Source organism: Lissotriton vulgaris, unplaced genomic scaffold, assembly GCF_964263255.1.
Source record: "Lissotriton vulgaris unplaced genomic scaffold, aLisVul1.2 SCAFFOLD_271, whole genome shotgun sequence".
Taxonomy (NCBI): Eukaryota; Metazoa; Chordata; class Amphibia; order Caudata; family Salamandridae; genus Lissotriton; species Lissotriton vulgaris.
In genome coordinates, this window is record NW_028242776.1 from 1208765 (window position 1) to 1227624 (window position 18860).

Sequence of the window (18860 nt, forward strand, 5' to 3'; positions counted from 1 at the left end):
ATTGGGAGTTTGTTTTGTAATATTCAACAATATTAAGCTTGAGACATTGCTTTTATTGTTTGTTGTTAAACATTTAGATATTCCCATTCTGGTTCTGGATGGAGAGTTGAGGCAATACCAGGGTAAGCCTGAGTTCGACTTAGTAAAATACATCTGTGCAGTGTGAATTCACAAGTTAACGTGCGTTGTACCTTGATCACTAATATTTTTTAATGTACTGTGTAAATAACTGGCATATCCTTTATAGTTGTAGAAGAATCCTGCTGAACCTCACCAGAACAAATTTATGTGGCGTTGTATTGAAAACATCCATTATTATTTATTTACAAACAAGTTAGCAGAGTGGAAATAGTCCTTACAAATATGATTGCACCTCCCCTCCATGACACAATTCAGTAACAAGCAGAAACAGTCTTCTGAGTGCTCTGCAGAGCACCTCCTTCCTTGGCCAGAGAAAACTTGAAGTTGTAACATCAAGTGAGTTAGTGGCTCCCATTTTGTATAGTGAAAGCAGACATGAGATGTGGATTCTATATCTGCTGTAGGAAAGTAGCCCTTTTTAACATGTTAACTGATGTGATTTCGACTGGAAGTCCCCTGGGTTCCTGCTAACTAGGTCCCCAGTGCAAGAGCTCTTTCCCAAAACTGTACAATTGTTTTCACCCAATTGGCCAGAGGTACTAAAGAGGGTACCTAAGGACAGCAGCATGAATTTTACCACCCTAAGGGACCCCTCATCAAGTACATGCAAGGCTGCCATTGCAGGCTGCATGCCTGGGTGCAGACAAAAGTGAAAACTCGACATGTCACATCCCTGTGTGCCATGTCCCCTAACACAGCAAACACAAGGAGATGATGGACGGAGTGCTAAAACTTTTCAGACACTCTCCCCCAGTCACAGATCTGGGTTGAATCCATCATCATTCTTTAGCTCACTTCGCCATCTCAGTTCAGACCCAGCTATATGCAAATCAGTCTTGACCCTGTGCCCAATGGGAACAGTCCAGCCCGAACTGCCAAGCCATGTCCCCTAACTCTGCACATAATTTTTGTAAGTCACCCTTACAGCAGGCCTGGCAGTCCTAAGGCAAGGTGCTGAATATTACATGTGAGGGCATACCTTTATGGGCAAATATTCCCCTCTGCTGGTCAGCCCTATTACTGTCAGTGCAAGTGACCAAGGAAGCCATTTTAAAACGTGCTGGACAATGGTGAAAACGATTTCCCCGGCTTCCATATGGCTTCACTGAAGATAGGGATGTTTGGTATCAAACATCTCGTATTGATAAACCCACACTGATTCCAGTGATGGATTTAGCAATATGTGCACCCAGAGTGCATCTTAGAGGTGCCTCCTGAAAACCTACCAGCCTCTGGTGTGCTCCCTGACTGGTTTCTGCCGGCCTGACACCTGAGACACTGCTCTGACTTCCTAGGGTGAGAGCCTTTTGCTCTCAGGAGACCCAGATCTAAAGCCTGTCTGGAAAGAAGGTGTCCCACACCCTCCCACAGGATGACCTGCTGATTAGCCTTCCTAGGCCGGCAAGCTTCAAAGAGCTGCCGCCTTTGAAATGTGGATCTGACTCTCCTCACAGGAGAGGAAGCTGACCCCCTTTTTGCCCAGAGCCCCCGGACAGGGGGGAAAATTAGCTTGTCGGGTAGGTGTGCCCACCCCTAGGCTAATACAACCCTAAGGTGAGCTAAACTGAGGTGGACAAGACTTTCGGAAGTAGCCATGTTTGGGATGGCATACTTGGATAACTTGGGAGATGGTTATGCGCACTCCCCACAGGAATTGGTCATATAGAGAGTGTAGTGATCCAAAGGGTCGGTACCTATTGGCTTCTACCCTACTCTCCCCTAATGCTCCTAAGGTCAGTATTTAGAGCGGTCCCTGGCACGAGAGAAGCAGATCCTAATGACCTACAAAGAAGAAAGATACTGAAGTGCTGTGAAAGCAGAAGACTGAAGAGATCAAATGACTTGGCCACAGCCCTGCCGGCCTGTCTGCTGTTCCTCATCAAAACTGCGCCAAAGACATCGTGTCCTGCAGCCGTTGTGCCTCCAAAACCTTGGTGGACTGCCTGTCTTCAATAAAGAACCAAGACCTCCAGTGGAATAGCGGAATTGTTCCATGCATCACGCAGAAACTCCAAAGAAAGGACTCTAAGGACTCCAGAACATACAGAACCCAATGCCTGAAGCCACCAGTGCAGCCATTGCTCCAAGCCCGAGTTGAAGTGGGCCAAATGAGACAATCATTTGAGGCAAGAATTAAAGTGGGGTATTAAGCTGCTGTGTCAGTTGAAGTAAAAATGGGAAAAGACTATGGGCCATATGTAGGTGAGTCAATACCGGTCGGTAACAGTGAAATTCGGTAAATTTCACCGTTACCGACAGGTATTTAGGGATTAGAGATATAGGAGGCAGGTTTCAAGGATTCGGTAATTTACCGAATTGGTAATTTAAGGAATCAGTAAATTTCCCAATTCTTAAAATACCGATTCGTTATATTACCGAATCCTTAATTCCTATGTAGGAGGCACTCAAGTGATTGCATTTTAGCATTCAGGATTCGTTATTTACCACCAACTATAAGTTGGTGGTAAATACCGAATACCTTAGTAAAAGCAATTTTCAGCTTTTTTTTCAGTGCCATGTAGGCCATGTAGGGCATGTATGTGTGCCACATGTGCACACATGCTCGACTAAGTGTCAATGTGACACCCTGCCACCCTTGAATATGTTCCCCCTATTATCGATTCGGTATTTACCGAATCGGTTATAGTGAATGGCTTCCCATTCATTCCTATGGGCCTCCAGGCCCATAGGGATGAATGGGAATTACCGAATCAGTAAATACCAAATCGGTAATACCGAATATTACCGATTAGGTAAAATTTACTGAATATTTACCTACATACTATTTACCGATTTTCAAATACCTAATTGGTAAAATTCAGTATTTAAAAATCGGTAAATAGTGATTATCTACATATGGCCCTATGTTAGAAAAATACTTTTGGACAAAGGGGAGTAGGTTAATATGGAGGAAGGGAAACTAAAACAGTTTAGAAAATTCTACATAGCTCTATACTCAGCAGAGCCCCACTGAACTGAGGACCAGGAAGCATCACTATCTGAAGAACAGGCTTCTGATGCAATTCACTTCTTCAATCCATCAAAAACCCGGCAGCGTGATGTCTTCACAAGAGTTTCTTTTATAAATCTAATGCCCCTCAAAGATGACACGCTACTGAATCATATTGCAGCTTTATTAAGACTTCTGTCCTCTATGTGCAAGGCTGAGGTGACAATGATTTGAAAGCCGGGTAAAGAACCCCTATTTTAATCTCAAACAAGTCAACTGCCTTGCTTAACACTGATGTAAAACCCAAACCATGCCACTTAAATTATGCAGAACACAAGTAGGGATCTCTGCTTATTTTTCAGTCTTTATGTGGAAAGCTACTCTTATGTATAGTGCACATGTACTAAACCTCCGACACGCCACACTGAGCTAGAAAAGTGACAAAGCCTTTTGCCATTTTTTAGCAACTTTTTTAAGACATGGATCCGATTAGCAAGTGCTAACCATGCCCATCTAAATAAATGACTAAGGCATTTAGCCATTCCAGACCCATTATCACAACATTGGATGGTAAAATAACATCCAAGTCTACGTGGAATGAGTAAAAGTGTTTAAAGACTATGCTGAAAATGGCAAGCGGGTTTGCCACTTTCCCAGTTTTGCTTGATTAGCTTTGAGCTTATCCAATGCTTAAACATTCTGTTAGAAAAACAGAGGTTTGAGGTGAACAGATTTATTGTACCTTGGTGTTGTATGTGCACTCCCAATAAAAGAACAATGCTCCTAATGAAGGAGCAGCTTTCCCTACAGACTTGGTACTACCACCGTCCCCTACTTGTGTATTGCACTGAGGTAAAAATATACACAAAATATTGGGCTGTGGGTTGGAACAGGAGTTTCCAGGGCTAATGCACCCACTTATTTTGGCTGAAAAGGCTAAAAGGAAAAAGATCCGATAGATCCCTATTTTATTAGAAACGTAGAAGACCTTTTCACCAAGTGGATGGGTTCTTTTTTTAACGAGGGCTGATGACTTTTCTATTGACTGTCCGCTTCCATAAGATGGTCATAGCTAATTACGCCAACCCTATGGCCAGGATAAAATGAAATAGACCCACTTCGGGTATGGTTACATTGGAGAGAGTGACCAGTTAGGCAAACCCTCTATCTCTGATTCTGTTTTTTTTGGACATCCAACTATTTGCATGTCGTATTTGCTAGGCCCAGGACATGCTTGAGTTAATCTTTGAACCTGATTAACATAACATGTCCCTTTTAGTAAACCATAAACTATTAATGTTGTGTGATTTGTCAAGTTCACTACTCGCGTTGTTTGAACAACTTCAAATATGACAACGTTTAGTTGTTTAGTAGATTATATGGGAAGTCTGAAATTCAGAAACTTACCTTCCTGCAAATTTAGGGAACGCCCTAAAGGTATAATTTCTGTACCAGTGGTCCACAAGCCACATCCAATATCTGAAATTAATGGTGACCTATTCAATAAAAAAGCAAACTTTCCACTGCTGTTGACGGAAATCTATTTGGACTTTAGAAAGTGGTCCCCACTTTGTCTCCTGGATGAGTAGGATCTACTCAGTAAAGATTATTTTTTACTGAGGGTATTATACCTTTTACAAGACCTTTCAGTGAAACTCAAGCGAACCTTTGTATAATACCTTCAACATGATGTTTCCCACTTTATTTAGAAAGGCACTCGCCCTAGAATACATTTCAGACTTTTCCAGTGGAATGGGTTTAAAAATGGTTGTCCATCTCAGACTTTCTGCTTCACTTACAGGCAGCACAATTGAAAATGTGAATTGTATGGTTCCGTTCTTAGACGGTTAATCTAAAGCCCCATATGGAAAGAACCCTAATGCGGAAGACCTTTTAGGGTGTACCTTGGCTGCCAAAGACTTTAAAACCAAGTTATACTTATCTTAGTACCACAATGCAAACTACACTGCTACTTAGCGATGTAATTGCCATAAAATGTAAAAATGTGTTATTCCCTTTGATATACATTTCAATCAGGACTCACACTAGCTTTTGGATGTGGTGTTTTTAACGGTTGGTGGGAAGAAAGTTGTAGGGTAATTATAAACATCTTCACTAATGGTTAGATAAACTCTTTTGCGCATTACAAGACAGACTTTGACATTGACAAATAGACCACCTTCATTACGCCCAGATTCAACACTAGGCGATACAACCCCAGTTGTGAGAAGCAGCCACTAGAGACAGAGGTTTCTTACAACTCTTCTGACTATTGGGAGAATCCTATCTAAATTATATAATCTTGTTTTAGAATCAAGATACTCTTGCTTCTGTGCTTTTAAACATAGGTGGAAGAAATGTCTGGATAGAGTGATAACTGACAAACAGTTGGGAACACTATGGAAAGTGTAGTGAATAGAAAATTCCATTACAAAGTAATTTACAATTTATGCTGCACCTCTGATAGGCTGCATCATACCTTTTTGAGGGACTTGCATACCTGCTGGAGGTGTTTAGGTAAAAAAAAGTGATGAAGTACTCATATGGTGGCAGTGCCCGGTGATTGTGCTCTTTCATAGAGAAGTGCTAGGGGTCTTCAAAATGTGTTGGTCTAGTCTATATTGGATGCCCCCGGGATAGTGCTCCGATGAATGAGACAAACTAGGGTTTCTAACATTATCTGGGCATGCATCACTATGTCACATACGGATCTGGTACAAACTAGTTGATGAAAAACTCATTAACAATGATAGTAGAGAACATTTACATATAATTTACATTGAAAGCCTCTGTTTGTCTACATATCGGGGATATTGCTTACGCGGATGACACCCACATTTTTTTACCTTCAGCAAAGGGGTGCCCATTGATCAGGATGCTATTAAACCCTGTCTCTCAGCAGTCTTCCAATGGATGACCCACACCCATTTGAAGTGTAACACTGAGAAGACGGAGGTGCTCGACAGTGGCATCTCCTCCACTAAGGTGGAGGAGCATCGCCCCACTGCTCTCGGATCAGTGTAAAAGGAAAAATAAAATTATAATAACAGAAGCTATTAGCATTTTATTTTTAGTATCTTGCAGCCAGGTTAGGGTGGGGCGGGGCTGGGGCTGGGCTCCCAATCACAAAACTGCTGTCATGGTGACAGTAGTGTCGTGATTGGCTTAGGGAAGCCTGGGTGCTGCCTGGGTTCCAGAAAAGAGAACGGATGAAGAAGAGAGGCTGTGAAGGTAAGTCTCTTTTTTTTCTTTTTCTAGCCCCCCCCCCCCACCCACACACACACACAACTTTGCTCTTAATTTGTACGTCCACTGGCCTGTGAGGGTTCCTCCACCAGATCCCCAAGCGGATTCTGTAAAAAAAAAAAAAATTGGGTATTGAATTTGATTATAAAATGTCATCAACAACCAAATTATCTCGGTGGCAGGCTTGTGCTTTGACATCTTAAGCATTAAAAAATCCATGCACTTTCTCTCTTTTCCAACTAATGCTACAGTGTTACTTGCCCTGGTTATGTCCAGATTGGATTATGCCAACGCATTAACTGCAGGCTTGCCAAGGTATCATCTGAGCAGACTCCAGACTGCTCAGAACCCGGCAGCTCAGCTGGTTATGGGTCCTTGGTCTCCCGAGACGAGAACACATTTCTAAGCATTTGATCAATCTGCAGTAGCTCCCCCTTGTAAAACAGTTTTTTTAGACTACTTTTTTAATGCACAAAGCTCTCCATCAGTCAGGAGCCTACTACAGCTCGAGGAGAATGTTACGTTCATCCAATAATCTGACCACAATTCCAAAAGATTGTTTGGCTAAAGCTGGCGGAGGTTCTTTCTCTTTTCTGAGCCCATTCGGTTGGAACAATCTCCCTCTAGACTTGCGCCAAACAAAGTCTGAATTTGCATTTAAGAGAAAGCTCAAGACTTGACTCTTCTCATAGTAACTGTCTTCTTCTGTTTTCTTACATAGACCGAATAGCATGGGGACAATCTTCGAGTAGCTAAGCCCTCTATAAATTCAATCACTATTACTAACCGGCTCTAGCTCTGACACCCGGTCTGCGAATGTTAGGTTGATTCGCAGAATCTGCTTATAACCCACCACACGTGGCATATTATTTTGTTGCAGAGTCCTGCCTGAATAACGTTAATGGTCCTTGGTTGGATAATGGTTAGTTGGGTGACTTGTATCTGCTCTTTAACTAGCAATATGTGAATAGAAGGAAGGAGAGATTAGGTTGGGCTAGGTGCATTGGTGGGTCTGGTTAATGTGTTCTCAATTTTACATGAAGGGTTGATTTAGTGAGTTTCTGTGTTTGTCATGTGCGTTTTGTATTGGTCATGCACCCCCTGCTGCTCACATTTTTCAAAAGTTATTAAAAATAAAAAGTAGATGCTTGCAGAGTGCATCACTGACAGAAAAAACAATGGGAATGGATCATCTGCAGCGCAACGATGTGGGTGAAGTGGTCCTAGCACTGGTGACTAGCAAGCTTGCTTCATCTGACATCTGCCTTCCCTCTAGCAAATCCTAGCGTGAAACCCACATAATTGTATGCCCTTAGGGATATAGGCCCTTAGGCATCCCAATAGGCACCAGCTGTGTCCGGAAACTGCACACCTCTGTCCGGGCCTAGATACATTCACTTTAACACCCACACTGGCAGCCCATGGTCAGGGTGAAAGCCACAGCAGCCTTGTTCCCTGGGATCAGAGAATGCCAGGACCCGTCTCTTCGCAACCCACAATGGCTTATGTCTTGAACCCTGGTGTCCTTGTCCTCTCCGAAGCCCAAAGTCTTTAGGAAAGTGAGTGACGGGCGCTTCCCTACCTCTTCACTTATAAACTCTTTCTGCATCTCTTGGCACTGCAGATGAATGTATTTAGTAATCAGCGGCAGCAGCAAGGCCTCCCTGTGCCTACATATGAATGTATTGATCAGGTAGCAGCCAGGCCATTGTGCAGCCTACACTGCAGCCTGTTGGAGCAACCACCAGCTCTAGACGGGTTCTGCATTGTAGCGCAGCCTACCCTTAACCAGGATCAAAGGCCTAGTGTCTAGCTCTGTCCATTCTTTATTGCCAAGGCACCATACCCCTAGATGGATCTGGATCCTAAGGCAGCCTACCCCTACACAGATTCGGCTTCGTAAGGCGGCCTAGCTCCAGACATGTTCTGCTTCCTAGGGCATCCTGTGACTAGACAGAATCAGAATCCAGTAGAAGTATTTGTCTAGAGAGGTTCGGCAAACTAGGGCAATCTAAGACAAGTGACAGTTACCTAATAATGACTCTAGCACATTTGGGGCCCTCAAGACCATTAAGTGCAGGAGGTCCAGAGATTGGTGATTATTGTCCTGTGCAAATTCTCTAACAATGTGGGAAAAGCCACATGCTCTTCAGAAATGAGACCCTGGATAACTAGCAAGAGATATGGGACTGGGAAACACATTAAGCGGGGATAAGGAGATTACCAGGAAAACACTGTGATGTACAAATCACAACTATAGAGTAAGTTGACTGCTTAGACCTATGTAGACAATAACTTGAAACCCATACTCTAGGATCACACAGATCACCAACCCAGTAACAGGACCTTAGAATCAATTTAAACTCTGAGTAATACATCTCCTGTGGACACCATGCCACCATTTGCACAAACTAATACCTAGTAAAATAGTTGTACCCTTCAACCACGTACAGCGGCGGGGTCTACAGATCCGCCAGCAGATGAACTAATTGCCATGGCTCATGCAGGTTAGGCTTGGGTCATATAAACTCTACCCATACTGAAATGCACCTCTGTAAATACACTAAGCACACAGACACCTCCAAAACAAACAGATGTGTTTGAATGGCAGGCTGCTGTCACCCCCTTGGGAATACAGCAAAGCCGCAGGAGAAACCCAAGATTCAACACAACCCATCTCCACAAAAGGCTTCTAGTGATTGTGGCAGTCTCACAACTGCAGACTCTTATGAATATAAGTAAAAAGCACTAGGAAGCCAAGTAGTTTGCTGATGTATGCCATAAAAACAATATAATAAACAGTGTCTGGAGACTGGGTTTCAGATACTGCTGTTGTCACATTAAGCTAATGAAGTCTCTAAGAATACAGAGGTGGTACTGCCACTCCTTTTAGCCCATTATCTTGCTTTATTAGCGCATCTTTGCCTCAATGCATTTATACTATGTGAATCCAACATTTCCCTTCAGACGCTCCATCAGCATGCTTCTTAAATAGTTGGCGAGGCATGTGTTTTGCTTCAGATGCACATCTCGCTGTAGTTGCTTCAAGTTAAATTTCACATTAGGTTAAAGCTGAACCTTTTGAAAACAAGCTCTTTGGTGCATTAGTCATCATAATTTGTTGGCCCAACCCACCTCTCATACCAATACTGGTCAAGTCCATGGATCCTTAGGGCAGTTCCTGCTCAACCGTCCTCTGTGTATTCATCGGACAGTCAGTGGATAGGCTTGCACAAAGACTTCACCAAACATTGGTATCACCTTCCGTTGCAGATCATGTGAGGCGGGAAAACTCCATTGATCAAGCAAGCGTTATAGGTCTCAATACTTGCTTTTGCCTTTCATTGACTTTTGGTTTTCTGCTGTTTTTAATGGTTCTCCCTGGCATACTTCACCGTTTAATGGTTTCATCTCTGGCTCACTACTCTTTTAGTCTTTTACTTGGTGTTATGTTATTATGCTGCAGTTTTCTTGTCTTTTCCAATAAAAGCGCCGGGACACTCTTTCTGAGTAGCCGTGCGCTATAAAAATGATCCAATAACATAACATAACATAACATCTTATTGATGGGTATTCCAATGCCTTTTTGTTGGGGTGGTGAGTGCAGTATATTCAACATAATTGATGCCTGATGGTACCTGCCATTTTTGTCTGTCATGAATGGATGGTACCAAGTGGTTACAGCTTGTCAGTTGGCTGGTGCGATTTGACAGCATAAATTGCCAAGCAGGTGGTGCCGCAACTCTTAATTAAATTATAGTACGACATCAGTCAATGTCCGCATGACGTTATGGTACTTCTGCAAAACCTCGCCGCCATCTCAGACACATGCTTTCCTAGAAATGTTATACAGCATATTACAGATTTGCCAATATAGTAATTGCATTCAACGCCTTTTGATTTTTTTCAACGATGACGCACACGATTTTATTCGCTAGATATGAGGGTTTCTGTACATTGCCGAAGATACGCCAGACAGGCATTTCGTGCCATTGTTCTAGTGTGCGGGTAATTAGTGTTGACATCTCTCTAGGGCGTGCAGATGAACAAAAGAGCATGTTTTACAGACACCAGCATGGCACGGGCAGCCACAACAAGCGTAGCGGTGAGCAGCTGTGCGCACAATCGGGGCCCTGACAAGCCACACAATTAACACATTCCTCGCGTCACTCAAAGGTGAATAAAATGAAAATATTGCAGCGATCTAACACACATACTCTTCTAATGGCCACGGGAGATGCGAATGGAAATATGTTGAGTGCCGTTAACACCTGCACCACTGCGCTCAGGGTGGAAAAATTCCAGAGCAAATTATGTTGGAACGAGCTGCAATCAGCGTTTCGAGCGGTCCTGTGACCTATTTGTCCTCCGAGGGCTTCAAACGGGGAGATTGGGAACGAATTAAAAAGGGCTGTACCAATTTGAGCCGCCATGTGTTTCAGAAACCTCAGATGGTGCATTCACAATATAAAACAAGCATTTGCAATGCAATAGGTCTCGCATTATTTAAGTTTGAGCTATTAGCATTGTAAATGGCAATTGTTTTTTGCTTTATGCTATAGTTTTTTTTTTTACATAAAAAGCTTCATATAAAATATGTTTTATTAAAGTTATTTATGCAGTATCTAAATTTTGTTTGCATAAAACAGTATAATAATATCTTAGTAAAAAAGTCAAATATTTTAATGGAAATTCACCAAATGTTCATTTATGTGTTGGTTTTGAAAATAGCTAAATTAATAGCTTTGTCATTTACAATGCCAATAGTTATAACTTTCGCAAATGTGACACCTATAGCATTTGTAATGCAACATTTGTATTTACGTGACTTAGATGTATTGATATTACAAATAACAATGGCTTTTAATTTTTTTTAATACTTAATAAAAGTGATTGTAATTTATAATGGCAATAGCTTAAACTTTTGTAAATAACTTTTGTGAAGATTATGTTCAGTGTATTTTATTGTAACAAAATCCAAGAACAGAAGTGAAATATTAACATCTTTTTGTGACATTTGTAATAAAGCTTGAAACATTGAGAGAACATATTTGTGCTGTGGTGGTGCTGAGTGATGCTGTGGTGGTGCTGAGTGATGCTGTGGTGGTGCTGAATGGGGCTGTGGTGATGCTGAGTGATGCAGTGGTGGTGCTGAGTGGTGCTATGGTGGTGCTGTGGTGGTGCTGAGTGATGCTGTGGTGGTGCTGAGTGGTGCTGTGGTGGTTCTGAGTGATGCTGTGGTGGTTCTGACTGATAATGTGGTGGTGCTGAGTGACTGTACTCACTGTCACTCTGCACTCACTGTCAGTCTGCACTCACTGTCACTCTGCACGCACTCTGCACTCACTGTCACTCTGCACTCACTGTCACTCTGCACTCACTGTCACTCTGCACTCACTGTCACTCTGCATGCACTCTGCACTCACTGTCACTCTGCACTCACTCTGCACTCACTGTCACTCTGCACTCACTGCCACTCTGCACTCACTGCCACTCTGCACTCACTCTGCACTCACTGTCACTCTGCACTCACTGTCACTCTGCACGCACTCTGCACTCACTGTCACTCTGCACTCACTGTCACTCTGCACTCACTCTGCACTCACTGTCACTCTGCACTCACTGTCACTCTGCACTCACTGTCACTCTGCACTCACTGTCACTCTGCACGCACTCTGCACTCACTGTCACTCTGCACTCACTGTCACTCTGCACTCACTGTCACTCTGCACTCACTCACTCTGCACTCACTGTCACTCTGCACTCACTGTCACTCCGCACTCACTGTCACTTCGCACTCACTGTCACTTCGCACTCACTGTCACTCTGCACTCACTGTCACTCCGCACTCACTGTCACTCTGCACGCACTCTGCACTTACTGTCACTCTGCACGCACTCTGCACTCACTGTCACTCTGCACGCACTCTGTACGCACTGTCACTCTGCACGCACTGTCATTCTGCACGCACTCTGCACTCACTGTCACTCCGCACTCACTGTCACTCTGCACTCACTGTCACTCTGCACTCACTCTGCACTCACTGTCACTCTGCACGCACTCTGCACTCACTGTCACTCTGCACTCACTGTCACTCCGCACTCACTGTCACTCCGCACTCACTGTCACTCTGCACGCACTCTGCACTTACTGTCACTCTGCACGCACTCTGCACTCACTGTCACTCTGCACGCACTCTGCACGCACTGTCATTCTGCACGCACTCGTCACTCTGCACTCACTGTCACTGCACTCACTCTGCACTCACTGTCACTCTGCACTCACTCTGACTCTGCACGCACTCTGCACTCACTGTTTCTGCACGCACTCTGCACTCACTGTCACTCTGCACTCACTGTCACTCTGCACTCACTCTGCACTCACTCTGCACTCACTGTCACTCTGCACTCACTGTCACTCTGCACTCACTGCCACTCTGCACTCACTGCCACTCTGCACTCACTGCCACTCTGCACTCACTCTGCACTCACTGTCACTCTGCACTCACTGTCACTCTGCACTCACTGTTTACAAAAGCATTAAAAGTCGATTTAGTTAGTTGTGTGCCTTGTGCAAGAAAGCTTAACTGTGCACTCACCCAGTATGCTTTCAAACGCTCATCAACATCAAGGTTGTCACTGTATGTGACCTTTTTCCAACAAAATACCAAGCCTCATAGGTTAAAAACACATTTATCCCACATCAACTACGTGCAAAGGAAAAGTAATGTATGTTGTACGTCTCTTAACAGCAGCTAAGTGGCCCCATTTCAAGTATGACGCCTTAAGCAAGTGCAGGCTGTTGTTAAGTCAATAATAAGTAGCATTCGGGGATTTGTCTTAACTTTGGACGTTTGTAAAACTCCTGAAAAGTGCTGGTGGTTAAACGACTAGGAGTGAAACTCTGCCTGTGATAAATAGGCAGGATGTTGTCTTTGTCTGACATTTATGTGGGAAAATCTGGTGTTGTATGGAAGCTTGCACTGAAAGAGCTTTGGCTATGTTTTGTAGCGGATAAAGCAGTCACAAATCAAAGACCATGTGCTTAGCGTGTATGTAAAACTCTGAGAAAATGACAGGTGTAAAAAAAGAACAAACGGAAAAGCGTTTTCAATCTGTTATATTAACTCATAAGTGACGGTCAAAGTGTTCCGGTAATAATATTGTTGTTGTTCCAAATTGAGAAGTGGGCCATGAATGACGAGGTATTTTACTACAATCATTCTTATCTAATAAATATTTTAGCGCCTCGCCAGGCATAATTAGCACTATATGTAGTAAATACTCACAGCCCGGTCGGGGTTCTCGAAGCGGTGCGGTGGTCGGTCTCGAACTTTGTGAGACTCAGACTGCTGCTGTTCTTAATCAGCTGGATTGTCTGATCGCTGCCTGTAAATCGCTCTTCACTGCAGCGAATCCACTAAAGAGAGGCCATGGCGGTGGTGCTCGTAACTAGTATATTTTTCTGTACAGCGCGGGGACTGGCTGAAAAAGATTCCCAGGGCCGTCATTAGCGCTTTCGCGCGCTACCAGATTGACGGCCCTGGGATCCACATACACTGTAGGCCGAGCCCTGCACCACCACTAAGGTAGGTGGTGCAGTATTTGCAAGCATGTGCGCTTGCACTTTCCAACACGTGTGCAGTGCCAGCTGCTCAGTTATAGCCGGACGTCGGGGGTGACGGGTGACCGGCTTGTACATCACTGTCCCTTTCAGTCCCGACTGACTCCCTACCAAAATCCTGCGCAGCCGCCGCCCGCAACTTAGTGCCGCCTGGGGCGGACCGCCCCCCTCGCCCCCCCTAGCTACGCCAGTGGCTGGAGGGGACGCGCGCATTTTTTATGCAGCGTTTTGCGCCGGCCTGCGACCAGGAAGTCAGGCAGGCCGGGCGGGACAACCGGAAGTAGGAGGGCGGGAGCCTACCCCGCCTCCCACGGAAGAGCCGCGATTGTTTGGCGCACCGGAGCAGGCAGGAGCCTACCCTGCGCCCCGGTGCCGAAGAAGGGAAGAAGAGTCTTGCTGCCGGTGGGAGCCGCTGCACTGAGGATGCCGGTGAGTGGGGCTTCGCCTTGTTGGGGGGGGGGCATCTGTGTGCGCGCGCGCGCGGCGGCGGACTGTGTATGTGTGTGAGCGTGCATGTGTGTGTGTATGTGTATGTGTCCTGGAGTCTGTGTGTATGCGTGTGTGTGACGGGGGGGGGGTTGCCTGTCTGGGTGCCTGCGTGTCTGTGTAAGTGTAAATGCGTGTGCGTGTGTGTGGAGCCGAGAGGAGAGGGGCTGGTGTGTGTGGAGGGGTCTCTGTGTATGCGTGTAGGTGACGGGGGTGTGCGTGTGTATGTGCGCATGCGTGAGTGCTGTGTATGCGTGTGGCTGTGATGTGCGCATGCGTGAATGTTGACGCGCGTGCACGCAGCTCAATCCAGCCAGGATAAGCTCGTCACAGTTTCTTGTCCCTCATTCCCCCGTGTCAGGCAGCTTTAAGTCTCCAGCCTGGACGCATCCTTCGGATGCGATGTCCAGGCGAGACCTAAAAAAGGGCCCGTTGCCGACTGTACACACATGTTGAAAGAGAAAGACACGCTTTAACAGAAAGAAAATTGTAGCCGTGATGCAGACAGCCAAGAAGCACCGTTTCACTGAAAATAATACTGCTCTGTGTAAAAATACCTATTTCTTCCTTCGCACTGTAACATAAAAATGTATTTTTTTTTTTTAAATCCCCAATTCCTGAAAAAAAAGTAATTTGAAATTAACCTTTGTTTTGTTAACACCAGGAAGGATCATGTGGTAATAGAGTTGGAAGCTGCAAGGAAATGGCCCGACAGCTGGGGATTTCTCAGCAACTCTTACCAAGAGGTAAAAATCAATAAGTTATCTTTGGATGGAGAAAATGAATTATGCCTTTTAAAAGTACTGAAAATTGTGTATTCGTTTCAGACCTGAGGATGCTGTGTTGGACTTGACTACATTTATTGTGTTGAATTGGTTCTGTCATTGGGTAGGAGTGTGTGTTTTGTATTAGACTAGTAGGCTTCTCTGAAAATGACCTAAATCCCATCCGCCCTCCTCTGCGCTCCCCAACCTCATTTTTAGGTGGCAGCCTGCCAGACAGTGCTGCTGTCTGGTTGTGAAAGACTTATTAGGGACATATCAGTAGCTGACCTGGAAAGCAACTCTGCTCATTGCTTTCTATTGACTTTTTGTTTTGTAACTCTTATTGTTTTGTCTTCTATTCAATGGTTTTATTTGTTTTAGACTGTCCATCTAGTCTTTGCCCCTCCCGTGGGGCATACCTTATTTACTGATTGGCTTCTTTTATCTTTCCACAAGTGCCTGCTTTTCTTTTTCTAACAGCACTCCACGAGAATGCATGAGCCCCCCATTTTCCCACCTCTCCCAGCACATTTGTTTTCATAATGTTAAAAAATTGTCATTTTCCACAACTTTGTCCTTCAAGCTTCTCATATGTATGCTCTCCGTTGTATGTAGCTTTACCCTTTGAGCCACTCTACCATGCGCTTTGAGTCCATGTTGCACTCTCTCCTGTTCGTTCGCTTCTGCCCCCTACAGATTGCTTGGTCTACATTTGCTTCTCTCCCTACACCCTCCATGTTGGTTCTCCCCTCCCGTGTCCACTGTGTTACTTCCCCCGCTGTCTGTGTAGCTCCCACCACCATCCGTGTTGCTTTGTCCCCTCCTGTGTCCACCATGTTACTTCCCCTGCTCTCTGTGCAGCTCCCCCACCCTTCGTGTTGCTTCACCCTGCTGTCCTGTTGCTTCCCTGCCCTCTGTAATTCCGCACTCCGTGCTGCTTCCTCCACCTGCGCTCTTTCCCTAACCTGTGTTCCCCTCCCTACTCGCTTGTGTTCACTGATCCAACTTGGATCACTTATTTTCTAGCTCTCTTCTTCGAGTGCTGCTTTCCCCAAACACTGCACTTCCCACCAATGCTCCCTATTTCCAATCCCTGTCCCTAAGCTTTTCCATTGCTTTCCACCATCCCTCTCTGGATTTTTTTTCTTAGTTCACTTTCAATTTAGCTGTTGACTGGTCATGGCCATGCATACTACAATTTTGTCACTTAGCATTAGCAATCACTTCTTCATTATCAATACAGTAACACATAATGACGATGATGATGAAGTGATTGATAAAAAGATTGAAACTGGAAACAAGCATTCTGGAACCGGTTTCTGGGTTTAACCCGCTCATCAGCCAGGATAGCTTGACTCCAGTGGAATGGAGAGCACAGGACCCACGTCAGGTATACCCTTCCCAATTGAGGTGATAAATGCAACACAAACAATTGATGGACAGAATGCAGAACAATGTCATGCATTCACCCCTGTACAGAGATCTGGGCCTAAATCCATCTTTTTTTTGCTCACCATGCCATTCCAGTTTGGACCCAACCATATGCAAATCAGTCTTGACTCTGCGCCCAACGGGAACAGTCCAGCCTGAACTGCCAGGCCAGGTCCTCCCTGGACTGGAAACAAGCATCCTAGGACCGGTTTCGGGGTTTCACCCCTCATCAGCTAGGATAGCTTGACTCCAGTGGCATTCAGAGCACGGGACCCCACGTCTGGGCATACTTGTCCCACTCGGTGACAAATGCAAAAAGACCAATTGATGGACAGAATGCAGAGCAATGTCATACATTCACCCCAGTACAGAGACATTCACCCCAGTACAGAGATCAGGGCCTAAATCCATCGTTTTTTTGCTTACCATGCCATTCCAGTTTGGACCCAACCATATGCAAATCAGTCTTGACCCTGCACCCAATGGGAACAGTCCAGCCCGAACTGCCATGCCAGGTCCTCCCTTGACTGGAAACAAGCATCCTAGGACCATTTTCGAGGTTTCACTCCTCATCAGGCAGGGAAGACATGGCTTGGCTGTTCCCAAGAGGCACAGGGTCAAGACTGATTTGCATATAGCTGTGTCTGAACCGGGGTGGCGAAGTGAGCTAAAGAATGATGGTGGATTCAACCCAGATTTGTGACTGCGGGTGAGTGTATGAAAAGTTTCAGCGCTCCGTCCATTATCTCCTTGTGTTTGCGATCATTTAGAGTGTAGCAATAAGACCCCGTTTTAACAGAAGAAAAGAAACAAACTATGTAAATTAGAATACATCATTCTGGTGTAAACAAGCAACACTGGGCCAATTGCAATGCTTAATGACTCTGATTCAAACACAGATAACCGTAAAAAAGGAAAGACTTAGAAAGAAATCAAACATGTTGACATATTTCTTATTTTTGGGAGTCTTTGCCCTCTAATAGAATAATTGCATCACAGCGCGATAGTGAACAGCAAATAAATGACATTGGATAGTAAGTAATTGTGAGGCCAACATGTCCAATTGAATAGAAAGGTCCTTCTCCATAGTTTCATTTTTTACCATTCTGAGATGACCAACACATTAGTTCTGAAACAGCCATGATGGAACTTTAAACAACAAAACACCATGTACAATACCACTGCTGCCATGTTTAACCGTATTAGTTATGGCAAGCATACGCCTGCAATGTTTAGGTCCCAGCATATTTTTTTGTTTTTCTACTTTTAATTTATCTTGCATACGTTGTTGAGCTTGTGCGTTTATTGTGGTTGTGTAAGTGGATGCAAGAATGAGTCAGTGGGGGGATGAATGGGCACATGAGTTCTAAGATGAATGACAGAGTGTATGTATGAATGCCTATTATATGCCTTAAGCCATCTTTGAGGAGGCACTTTCATTTAAAAGACAGACCTGTTGGAATTGCCAGTGCTTGTTGATGTATGTGAGCTCTTCCATTTGTTGACTTTCCGGTTTAGTTGTAGCTTCAGTAGCATAGCATGAGATAGGTGAATGCTCCAGTGTCTTTACTGGGCTCTCAAAAGCCTTCTTTTGTGTATAGGGTGGTAGGAAACCACTGACCATACATCATATGATCAATCAATTAAGAGGATAAAGAGGAGAGTGCATTCCTCTGTAACCAAAGGCTTGTTGTTGGAGATCAGAATGCATTCACCAGGGCCTAGCAGCATGCATACAATCGCCTGCGACTTTGTTAGCATTCACAAGATGTTTATCTGCAGGAGGTGTAAGCTTGATTGCACCTTCTGCCCAGGTATGTAGCTGTTGCTTGTAAAATGGGCTTGACAGAGCATGCATGTATCCAGGGCCTGAAGTCTGATCTTGGAGTGTGCCTACAAGCTCAGGCTTGCTGGGATGTATTGCCTGCTAGCTCAACCTGAGAACCAATGCTAACTAGTAACTGAATCCTGCAAGATAGGTAGGAGAGCATGCATCCAGAGTAGGCCTGTGGTGCATCCTCAGTCAGTTCCACTTTACGTCATACAGCAGATGGGCGTACCTGGTCCTGTTCCCAAACTGAGGATCCTCTGTGCATTATTCTGGTGCCCCTTCCCTCAATTTATATATCATAAGTGAGCGAGGAATTCTAGCAAGACTTGCCCATGTGGATCTTTATAGGCATTATTGAAGATTTATTTTGTTTAGCAAAGTTCATCAA

General features: G+C 44.6%; 1 protein-coding gene across 2 annotated transcripts in view; it reads left to right on the plus strand.

Moving 5' to 3' along the window:
• The window catches only part of LOC147668848 (ciliary microtubule inner protein 1-like), a 108576-nt gene that overhangs the window by 17343 nt on the left and 72373 nt on the right, over positions 1-18860 (plus strand). For both annotated transcript variants that reach the window (XM_086948401.1, XM_086948400.1), the window contains exon 2: positions 15111-15192. In XM_086948401.1, coding sequence (XP_086804527.1) covers positions 15111-15192 — 82 coding nt within the window. The remainder of the gene's footprint in view (positions 1-15110; positions 15193-18860) is intronic.